The sequence below is a fragment of the Asterias amurensis genome, chromosome 19, assembly GCF_032118995.1.
Source record: "Asterias amurensis chromosome 19, ASM3211899v1".
Classification (NCBI taxonomy): domain Eukaryota; kingdom Metazoa; phylum Echinodermata; class Asteroidea; order Forcipulatida; family Asteriidae; genus Asterias; species Asterias amurensis.
The window spans coordinates 2,343,788-2,356,007 of record NC_092666.1 but is presented as its reverse complement, the minus strand read 5'-3'; the positions used below and the strand labels follow the sequence as shown (position 1 = coordinate 2,356,007).

The 12,220-nt window shown below is 39.1% G+C and overlaps 1 protein-coding gene across 24 annotated transcripts in view; it reads left to right on the top strand.

The window, feature by feature from the left end:
- LOC139951711 (nephrin-like) overlaps positions 1-12,220 on the top strand; it is a 91,809-nt gene that overhangs the window by 47,741 nt on the left and 31,848 nt on the right. For all 24 annotated transcript variants that reach the window (XR_011787828.1, XR_011787827.1, XM_071950759.1 and 21 more), the window contains exons 10-14: positions 5,105-5,125; positions 6,912-7,205; positions 8,676-8,822; positions 9,418-9,442; positions 10,063-10,103. Coding sequence is in view for 22 of the 24 variants with exons in the window: in XM_071950759.1 (XP_071806860.1) it covers positions 5,105-5,125; positions 6,912-7,205; positions 8,676-8,822; positions 9,418-9,442; positions 10,063-10,103 (528 nt within the window). In the remaining 2 variants the exon portion in view is untranslated. The remainder of the gene's footprint in view (positions 1-5,104; positions 5,126-6,911; positions 7,206-8,675; positions 8,823-9,417; positions 9,443-10,062; positions 10,104-12,220) is intronic.

Sequence of the window (12,220 nt, the reverse complement as noted above, 5' to 3'; positions counted from 1 at the left end):
TGGAAAAAAAAATACCCTTGTTGGTGAGCAAGTGCAAGTGACTAGTCTAGCTTAATTTCAAAGCTGTTGGAGTTAAGATTAGTATTGTACAAAGGTCAATCTTTGTGAAATCTGCCCATGGTTCAGTAAAAATGTTGAGCTACTGTACATGGGGACGATTTCACAAAGAGTTAGGTTAGGACTAGTCCTAGGAGAAGGCTAGTCTTAAGTTAGGAGGATCAACTCCAGATAGGACTAGTCGTGGAAGTGTTGTGGCCAAGCGGTTAAGAGCACCGAATTCAAACTCTGGTGTTTCTGATCAGCAGAGTGTGGGTTCGAATCCCCAGCCGTGAAACAATTGTGTCCTTAAGCAAAACACTTTAACCATTGCTTCGTCTTTTGGATGGGGTGTTAAGCCGTTGGTCCCATGTGTTATGTAACGCATGTTAAAAGAACCCTGTGTACTTATCGAAAAGAGAAGGGGTTCGCCCCGGTGTTCCTGGTCCGATCGGCAGCAAATTGCACTACAGCACCTTGTAAAGCATTACATGGTGCTATCAATATTAGGTCTCATAATTCAAACTTAGTCCCACATATGGAAGGAAATACTGTATTTTACAGCGCCAGGAGCATCACTGGGTGACGGACATGTGCACCACAACTATTTTTATTATTATTAGTCAAAACTCTTTGTGAAATCGGATCAGACCCTGTAGTCTTGCGGGTTCCTCCAAAGTCAAGATTGTGAAAACCAAAAAAGATATGAGGGATATTTTAGCAACAAGAATGTTGACTCAATTTTGTGTGTACTCCCATGTTTAAATGGCTTTAGTACATGTATTTCAGGGATCAACCACCCAATTGATAGATGGCGATGCACGATTCTGTGCACGCACAAGGAAGTGCCAGAAACGATCCCTTACACCTCAAATTAAAAAATGTTCCAAAGTGCAGTGGGCTAAAAAATGAGAAATAAATTTGTGGTGCAATTTATGGTCTCTCTGTAACAAGGAAATAAAACTTCTTTCTTCTCGACCGTGGCTTATCTTTTGTTGTCTAGCGTGGGTAAATAAACGAAGTACCTGAATTTTTTTTTATTTATTACCATATTTCCTGGATCATGACCTCCCCCTAACAAGAATTTAATTTTGTTTTTCCCCCACCCTCTCATTTATTTTTATCTTAAATAATCAGAATTTTACATTTTTATGCTTTGAATTTGGTTTTAAAAATCAGTTAAGGCTTTTGCAGTTTGTTTTATACATTATGACCAGACAGACACTTTAGGTGAAGACTGCACTTAAAGACACTGGACACCTTCTGTAATTTTTAAAGACCACTCTTCTCACATGGTGTATTTCAACATAATGCATAGAATAACAAAGCTGTTAAATATTGAACTCAATTGGTTGTCGAAGTTGCGAGATAATAATGAAAGGAATAACACACGTGTCAGACAATCTTGTGTGCTTTCAGATGCTTGATTTCAAGACCTCAAAACCTAACTCTGAGGTCTTGATATCAAATTTGTGGAAAATTACTTCATTCTCAAAAACTATGTGATTTCAGAGGGAACCGTTTCTCACAATGTCTTATACTATCAACAGCTCCCCATTACTCGTTACCAAGTAAGGTTTTATGCTAATAATTATTTTGAGTAATTACCAATAGTGTCCACTGCCTTTAACTGACTTTGGCTGTCATTTTTTAACCTAAATGAACTGTCACCATCAGGGGCAAATTGTAACCTACGCCTGGGGCTGAAACAGGGTTACCCCCTTCACAGTCATTAGTGATGTGGGAACCTGGGGGTAATTTCATGAAGAGATAGGACTAGTCCTAACTTAGGAGATCTTAAGAAATGAAGGCTAGTCCTATAAGTTAGGATGAGCACTTTTTTTGTCCCCAATAAAAGTTATGTCCAAAACACCAATCTCGTTCTAACTTCGAATTTGAAAATGTAGTCTTGGTGCAAGACTTTGTTATTCACACTATCGCGCACCCTCGCTCGCTCCCCCCTCACTGCGCACATTACTATCACCTTGCAACAAGACTGCATTTTCAGAACGTAGTGACAGCGAGTTCGGTGTGATGGGGGTATAAGCTTGAATTACATTATACTAGTACTTGTACAAGCAATTATGAACATGTTCAAGAACTGCTGTTCTGCGCCTATTTCCATACAGAGATATTCTAATCGTGCGCTTTATAAATGTTATAGAGCGCTGTAAGCTCAGAAATCTGTGGTAAGCAGTGTTCTAAGAATTCTGGCCCATTTCACAATATAAAGGCCATAACCCAAAAGGGGAACAGTCTCAAATTTCAAGGTCCTATAAGAATAAAAACTGTCATAGTTCTAAATATAAGTTATAAAAAACAAAAAACTCGAAACAGAAAACAACTTGTCTCAAAGGCGGAAACAGGAAACATAAATTCAATTCGCCCGGGCCAACACAAATAAAAAAAAACACCAATTACATGAAATCATTCCATATCCCTGGCATCATGGGTGGTTGGTTTTTTTGCATTGTGTTCAGATGTGTCAGAAAACTTTGTGGGAGCATTTTTTTGTAAGCAATGAAACTCAAACAATTCAATTGGTGCTGTTTATCACAATCAGTCATGTATGAAACGTGAACTTGTACTTTATGGGGCTTTTGTAAAAAATTCCACAAAGGCACGACTGTTTATTTAAAGATGTGGTCTGTAGTAATTACTTTTTAATAACAAATATGGCTGTATAGTCAAGGTTGTATGAATATAATTGCTATTGCATAGTTTTCAGGGTTCTCTCCGGGATTTTCAAAACTTTTGGGCATTTTGGGACCCAAGTTTGTGGATGTTTGGCCATAGCAGGCTGAATTGAAACATTGTCTTTGGTTCGTTTCTACTTGGTGTTTATCTTTGTTTTGTAAGCTCTAATTACTGTGCAATCTGGAGCTGTTTATCATGTTTATTCTCTACTTGTTTTTTGTGGAATTATATTTTTAGAACCTAAAAACAATTTTTGCTCATGTTTTTAAAATCATCGACGCCAAAGTGGTACCAAAAAAGTGCACAAATGCAAGCAAGACTTTTTTCTACCTTAGAACTATCACTAATTATGTTTTCAAAACTACTTTTAGCAATCTCTAACCCCACCCTTGTCATACAGTTTTTAAATATACTTTGAGCAAGAAAACTTTACCAGGACAAACTTGGATGGACCTTTATACTGTAACATTTAACAGTAGTTATTTGCAATGATAGAGAATACAATGGTCTCTGACCACAGCCCAGTCGAACAGTTCATACTCTTTGAATGAGAAAATAGGGTGAGGAATTTTGTTGACGAACTTTACTTTACAAAGTTGACGCTAAAAAGTATTTATTTACAATATTATCGATACAATGTTATCTTTAATTTGTAACCTATTGATAGACACAAGCAGACCGAATCTGGCGTATTTTTATTGCGATGAATAATTGCGAGTTGTACAATGCATGGCGAGTTTGTGTCTTGGTGGGGGGGGGGGCTGTTGTGCAGTCTGTACTGTTCAGGTTTAAATTCCGGGACTGTCCCAAGTTAAAAACCAAATCTGAAGTCCAAGTACTTGTAAACACCTATTCATACTACCTGACAGGTTGTGAATACATGAGTTACCGTCATGACACAAAGTATAGGGAAACAAAATGTCGTCGAGACTGCTGTACATATTTTATAAAAACTGTGTGACACAAATGTACAGTTTCTGCTTGCCATGCTTGTGTTATTGTAATAATAATGGAGAACATAGAGTTCCAAACTCTCACCAATCAAAAGGACCAATAGGGACAGTCCCAAATTTCAAACTTAAGTCTTAAGTCATTACTATTAGTACAATTGTAAACACCTATCTGACAGGTGGTGAATAGATGAGTTACGGTAATGACACAACGAATAAGGAAATGCCGTGTGTATGTATTTACAACTCTTGTACATAAATTATAAAAATGGTGCTTACAGAAAATGTTCAATTTCTGCCTGTCAGGCTTGTGTAATGTTAATAATAATCAAGTAAATCGGAGTAGCTGTTGCAAACGCTGACCAATCAAAGGATCTATGACATAAGTCCAAAAATAGTTAGTGGCCTGAGGTTTCGAATCGAGCAAAGTCTTTCTTGAAGGCCAATAAAAACACATTAAGCCAGTCATTGTCATAAAGCCATGCCACAAACAGACTTTTGGCATCACAAAAGTTAGTTGCCAATTGTTTTTTTGTGCAAACTATTGACAAAACTTTTTATCTAATTATCAGTCTTCGAAACTGCTGTTTGAAATATAGAAAAACATTGAAAGCTTCAACCGATTTTTTGTAGAACTACATGTACATGTACATACACGTACACATTCCATTATATGGTAATTCTAAACCTCATAAAAGAACATTCACAACTGACAAGACACATTTTGTGGTTGCAATGAACAGCGCCCTCTACTGTGACCTTTGTCTATCGAGAGGTCATACTTTGAGTGAAATAAATGCATTTAGTTCCTTCTTGTAGACCTTTGGCCAACCTCGTTCATGCATTTTGTGTCTCATGTGTCTCACCACATGCTGGGCTCTTAATTAATGTTCATTGGACCACGAGAAAGGGAAAAATTACACAAACAGTAAAAGAAAGAAAGAATCCTTCCATTTTTAAAGATGATTCAGACACTTACAATTAATGTTGTACCAATGGCCCCAAACAACTTGCAGCATATTGTGCCGAACGGTGCTATGTAAAAGGAGTAGGTCCCATAATTCAAACATAGTCCCATGCACTTGTGTACCTTGCAGGAAAATATTGACATTAAAAGTGCCTTGAGTGTCACTGAGAGTGAGGAGTAATAGAAGCCACTCTATTACTATTTTTGTTCAACCTAGTTCATGTGTCTTACAGTGTCTTATGTGTCCCACCACATACTCAGCTCAAAATTAGCACTGGCCCACAAGGGACTTTTGACTTGTGTGGAAGCCACACTTTCAAATCAGTTGTAAATGATTTTTTATTTTATTTTTTTGTGTCCTTTGTGTGATAATTGCAATTTTTTTTTTTTTTACAAATTAATGTTTTCTTTCCTTCTTTCTTTTGAAAAACATGAATGGCTCTTCTACATGCAGCTGAATCGGTTAAAGAAAAAGGTAATTAATCAATAATTTCTGAATACTTAGCTCTTAATCAAAATAGTTTAGAGAAAATAGAATAAGCTGTTGCAAACTGCTTGCTAACAAAAATGACCTATGGTATCAATGGACAAAATAGTATATCACCTGATGTTTGGACCCTAGCAGAAGGCGTAGTTCAAAATAATCTATTGACATGATCATATAATTTAATAGATGTTAAATTTGCATCAGGGGAAAGAACACTCATTTTGGTTCACACATTACAGCGATGCATTTACAGATATGTGAGCATAATATATTCATTACTTTCCGAGTTCTGTGAAAACAAAATCGCAGGCATATTACTCGGGTTGGATTCGAACGCTACTCCTTTGCAATTCTAGAGCAGTGTCATATCAACTAGACCAACCGAGATTTCCCGGTGGCTAGAGGCAGTTTGAATCCTTTATATTAGCAGCACCCCAGTAATAAAGAAGATGTTGAATGTAATATGTCTACATGTACATGTAGGTGATTTTTTTTTTCACAGAAAGTGATTATATGGTGCTAACACCGATTAGTGTACAGGGCAAAACACAGAAGGGAAAAACTTAATATGATATTTTATTTAGACACACGCAGAAAGTGTGTACATTACATGTATTTTTAAGCTTGATTTTAGGGATTCAACTTAAAATCGGCGCCTCATACACCAGAAAAGAAAAAGAAATTCCAGATTACTGTCCATTTCCATTGACCTATACGCAGGCTTGGATTTAAATGGAAGTCACAGAGGCCATGACCTCTGCCCTGGTCTTGGCCTCCGTTGCCCTGACCTCGGCCTCTGTTGCCCTGACCTCGGCCTCTGTTGCCCTGACCTCGGCCTCTGTTGCCCTGATCTCGGCCTCTGTTGCCCTGATCTCAGCCTCTGTTGCCCTGGTCTTGCCCTCTGTTGCCCTGACCTCGGCCTCTGTTGCCCTGACCTCGGCCTCTGTTGCCCTGATCTCAGCCTCTGTTGCCCTGGTCTTGCCCTCTGTTGCCCTGATCTCGGCCTCTGTTGCCCTGACCTCGGCCTCTGTTGCCCTGACCTCGGCCTCTGTTGCCCTGATCTCGGCCTCTGTTGCCCTGATCTCAGCCTCTGTTGCCCTGGTCTTGCCCTCTGTTGCCCTGATCTCGGCCTCTGTTGCCCTGATCTCGGCCTCTGTTGCCCTGACCTCGGCCTCTGTTGCCCTGGTCTTGCCCTCTGTTGCCCTGATCTCGGCCTCTGTTGCCCTGATCTCAGCCTCTGTTGCCCTGGTCTTGCCCTCTGTTGCCCTGATCTCGGCCTCTGTTGCCCTGATCTCGGCCTCTGTTGCCCTGATCTCAGCCTCTGTTGCCCTGGTCTTGCCCTCTGTTGCCCTGATCTCGGCCTCTGTTGCCCTGATCTCGGCCTCTGTTGCCCTGATCTCAGCCTCTGTTGCCCTGGTCTTGCCCTCTGTGCCCTGATCTCGGCCTCTGTTGCCCTGACCTCGGCCTCTGTTGCCCTGATCTCGGCCTCTGTTGCCCTGATCTCAGCCTCTGTTGCCCTGGTCTTGCCCTCTGTTGCCCTGATCTCGGCCTCTGTTGCCCTGACCTCGGCCTCTGTTGCCCTGACCTCGGCCTCTGTTGCCCTGATCTCGGCCTCTGTTGCCCTGACCTCGGCCTCTGTTGCCCTGACCTCGGCCTCTGTTGTCCTGACCTCGGCCTCTGAGTCTTGGCATCTGTTGCCCTGGTATTGGCATAATGTTGCCCTAGTCTTGGCCTGATGTGGTTCTTATCATACCTAAATTTTGTATTAAACCAGGGATCAAAATTGAGTTTAACAAGGACGAGGGCAAAGTCAAAATTTCTGAACTGAAAGACAGCGGGGGATGCATTCAGCTTGAGGTAAAGTATGTTATTGAAGGTGGCTCATCAAAATGGACAGAGTGTGGAGATTGTATCGAAGCTGACGATGAAGTGGTTCTAGCAGAACGGTGTCCGCAAACGGGGAAACGAAGACGGAGGGCTATAGGGGATGTGATTGAAGTGCAAGCAAAGTATTGTGAAGGGAGCGACGATAGCAAACTCTGTAGTGATCCCATTACTCCTGACGCAGGTAAGTAAAAAAAGGGTTGTTTGTTGTCGTCAGATACCATAGTAACCAACCAAGCTTATACTAATTACCCTGATTACCCTGACAATGATTGCCAATTAGCATTTACATCAGAATTGAAGATGGAGGGCTTCATAGGGGATGTGAAGGGCATTGTAAAGGGATCAGCAATAGTGCACTCTGTAGTGTTCCCATTGCTTCTGAGGAGTAATCAGAAAAGGGTTGTTTGTTGTTGTCCTATACCATAGCAACCAAGCTTACACTAATTACCCTGACAATGGATACAAATGGCACTTTATTGACAAAGCCTACTATAATTTAATTGTATCAGTGTGCTTGCCTGTCAAACATCCAGAGATTTAAAAATACCAATGATAAACATGTATACATACTACATGTACATGTAGACTTGTACCTGCAAGATTTAACAGAAATTGTCCCGATTTTTGAGATTACAGGCTGCAAAAAAACAGAACATTCTTATTTTTGACAATGAACAAGATCAACAGGTTTTGGCAAATGAGGGTGCCATTTGCCAGGTGTGACAATTTGGTGACAGCGAGAAATGGGAAGTAACCTGCGATTGGACTGGCATGCCTAGGGGGAATAGTAATATTCTAAGTCTTTTACATGTAATGCAAATGAAACCGAATATAAACACTGGCCTGATGAGCCATGTGTTCTCACTATTTATTGTTTTTTTGTGATTGTAAATCACATCCAATTTGGTAATGTGATGCTAGTAAATTGAAATGAAATAATAATAAGAAGAAGAATATAGATTTATATAGCGCACTTATCAGGAAAACCCAATCAAGGCGCCTACACACAAAAGGAAAACAGCTGAAGAAAATTAGATAATGTATCTAGCAAAGCAAATGAGATTTCAGTTTCTTCTTGAATTATGTCCAGAGATGAAGTTTGATGTAGCGATGTACATGTAGGAAGCTTGTTCCAGATGGCAGGTGCAGCTTTGACAAAGGCACGCTGACCATACACAGTACTTGCTCTCGGTTCTACCAACATTAAAGAACACGAAGATCCCAGAGCTGGACTGATTTGCTTGATGGAGATAAGCTCTCAGAGATACCGAGAGCACGACTGTGCATGATCTTAAAGGAACACGTTGCCTGGGATTGGACGAGTTGTTCTATAAAAAGCGTTTGTAACCATTTGATATAAAATGCATTTGGTTGGAAAGATGTTTTAAAAGTAGAATACAATGATCCACACAAATTTGCCTCGAAATTGCGTGGTTTTCCTTTTACTTTGCAAACTAACACGGTCGGCCATTTATTAACTCCCATAAATGGGCGACCGTGTTAGTCGGAAAACCGTGCAATTTCGAGGCATGTTTGTGTCGATCATTGTATTCTACTTTTACAACAAATGCTTTTCAAAGACCAACTCGACCAATCCAAGGCAACGTGTTCCTTTAATGAAATGAACTGCAATCTTTTTTTCCTCTTGCAGTGAAAGCTCCTTCAGAACCTCCGAGAGGCAACATAGGGATCATAGCTGGAGGTGTAGTTGGAGGCCTTTTCCTCATAGCTATCATTGGTGTCTTGGTTGTGTATTTGTTGAGGACGTCCCCGCCAACCCACAAGCCTCCATATTCAGGTACATGAAACTTACTTCTACAAAAGTCCTATTCACACGACACATTTTAGCTGGGGTCCATTGCTTAATTTTGGCCAGGTTTGTAAAATGTACAAAGTTTGGCAATTTTTTACAAGGTTACTAGAGGATGGTGCACAAGGGCATGGATGTACCAATGCACTCCTTTTTTCCCTTTTGTTTTGTGTTGGGGGGGGGGGGGTTCTTTCTTACTGTTGATGATCTTCCTGTCAAGAGAACTGGGTAAGTTTCCACACAGTGATATAAGCACCAAGTAAGCAACAGCCAATCTCTTTCATACAAACATTAGTTTAAAGGCACTTATGGACACTAGTTGACAATTGTCGAAGACCAGTATTCTACATGGCTGGTAGAGCAGAAAGCACTACCTCCCCAACTTTAACAACTTTAGTTTGTTTTTGTCTTTATATTTTTAGGGATTATTTTCTAGTTCTTGGACATTCGATTGTTCAATCAATTGAATTTGTGGACTAAAAAAAATTTGAATTTAAAATTTAAATTTTCACTATAATGACCTTTTTTTGATAAATGATTGATGGAAATTTTATTTGTAATCTTCTTGTATTTTGTATTGCAGATACGAGCAGCATAGAGCTTGCAATGTAAGTACAATATTTGTTTTTAATGGGTAATTAACAATCAAATAATCAATTCCTATTTTTGAATTTTATCTTAACTTCAGAGAAGTATTTGTTTAAAGGCAATGGACACTACTGGTAATAACTCAAAATAGATATTACCATAAAACCTTACTTAGTTACGAGGTTGATAGTATAAAACATTGTGAGAAACGGCTCCCCCTAAAGTAAAGTAGTTTTTGAGAATGAAGTAATTTTCCACGAATTTGATTTCGAGACCTCGTATTTTGAATTTGAGGTCTCGAAATCAAGCATCTGAAAGCACACAACTTCGTGTGACGAGGTGGTTTTTTCTTTCATTATTATCTGGCAACTTCGATTACCGATTGATCTCAAATTTTCACAAGTTTGTTATTGTATGCATATGTTGAGATACACCGAGTGAGAAAACTGGTCTTTGTGACAAGGGTGTTTTTTCTTTATTATTATCTGGCAACTTCAATGACCGATTGAGCTCAAATTTTCAAAAGTTTGTTATTTTATGCATATGTTGAGATACACCGAGTGAGAAAACTGGTCTTTGACAATTACCAATAGTGTCCAGTGTCTTTGTATTGAAGTAATTTTTCTTGGTTTTTTTTCAGAAACAACTCTGGGCAAGTAAACGAAGGACTGCAAAGCAGTGGTAAGTTTCTTTCAAAACTGAAATTCATTTCTAAAAATGTTGTTGGTATTTGTTTTGAGTTCAAGTTATGTTCAGTTATTTTCAGTTGATTTGAAATGTTCTTCAACATGTACTTGAGGGAGATTTGTTGAATGGGAATGCTATATTTAAATAGCAAACTTGTTTATAAACTTACTTGTAAACTTATAAACTTGTTTATAACTTATAAACTTGGTTATAATGTTTGTTTGTTTGTTTTCATTTAAATATAATTTTGATACTTGTAACCCTTCTGACTTTTATGTAATTATTGATTTGTCCCCCAACTTCAACAGTTTAAACACCATTGACGTCATGTGTAAAAATGACAACACTTTGACTTTATTTGTGGGAGGTTGCTCTGTTAACCACCTCCATCAGGCAACAAAGCAAAAACGGATACAAAAACGAGAGCTCTAACATACATTTATGGCGTAATAATAGTAATAATAATAAGGACTTGTAAAGAACACATAACCACCCTGCTGGGTGTTCAACATGTTCAAGGCGCAGTAAAACCCCCAAAACAAAACAAGAAAATCAAACACAGCAAAATTAGTCCTTGAAAGCCTGTGACATGAGATAAGTTTTGAGAAGAGATTTTAATTTTGTGGTACGAAGACAAGATCTAAGATTAAGTGGTAGAGAGTTCCAGATGCGTGGCCCAGCTGAAGAAAAAGACCTGTCACCCCATGAGTGTCGAGACTTGGGTTCAATGAGGAGAAGCATGGAACTTGATCAAAGATTCCTTGATGGAGTGTAAACTTGAAGTAGTTCAGAAATATAGTGGGGAGCCTTGCCGTTAGTTCTTTGTGGACAATGAGCATCAGATCATTTAGCATGAGTGAGGACTTGCATGTAACAGGGCTTCAAAGCTCCAACTGTGTGAATTTGAATAGCGTTTTGTAGGGGCTGTTTAGGCACTGAGTTGCCCTTTTTGCTGTGGTCTTGAATGTAGTGGTCCTTTAAAACCCTTTGAATTTTGGTGTTGTACGAAGGATAATATTTACAGTTTAAGAGAGGGGAGACAAACTCCAAATAGGGAAACCCAGGCGATCTGGGAGACTGGTGAAAGCCCACTCCACAGGTAACTCTCCTGTTTGAGGCAGGATTCGAACCGGGGTTCAAACAAAATGAAAGGCAGGAAAAGAAACCTCTAAGCCCACCAGAACCTCTGTGATTTGCACGTACATTGACTGTCAATATAAATGTATTTGAAACGATGTAACCTACTGAACACAATATTTTGTTATTATTTATGCTGATTTTGTATTGACTCTCTTATCAGGGAGACTGACCCAGCCCCCCCCCCCCCCCATAAAAGAAATTCTAAATGAATAAACAATCAAATGACACCATTTTAACATAACTTTATAAACTTTTTTTATCCACTTTATCCTTTAAAAAATGAGTGCAGCACAAAACTGAATTTGACCTTGGAGCCCCTCTTTAAAACAAAAAATTATGTCATCAATACGAAGTGTGGGAAAAGTTTTTAGTGGTCGGCCTCTTGGCATGTCCTGGAACTATGAGTTTCAAAACGGCCGTATCGTATTTATTTTTCCTTGGCTAGAGCTGGTTTCATTTTACGGCATTTCCGTGTTGCATGACAGGGACTTGAGTGTAAATTTCCTTGTTACTATCAGTTTGGCGATGTTTGTACACACCTAAGTATACATTACTCATGCCAACTTCCTCAATTGTAAAACGAAAGCAAGAGTGCTGAAGCCTTTTTATTCTGGAGGGGTTTGTAAAGAAAAGTTGAATTAGGTCAGTGAGATTCATCTGCCAAACATTACACTGTTTGTTCCTCCTGTCTATTTTTAGACGGTAAGATTCCCACGGCAGTAACACCACCAGAAACTAGGTCACTTTAAAGGGTGTATGTACTTTTTGTAGGACAAAAAACACGATGTCCACAGACCTACACTAAACTTACACAGTTTGAAGATAATAATAGTAGAAAGCTTCCCTGAAAATATTCATGCTGAGGTGCTGTAGTTTTGGGGTAATGAGTAAAACAACGTCATGAAAAAAAATTTTGTCTCATGAGACCAGAATTATTTTAAGCATTTACCAACGTATTTTCATTACATTGT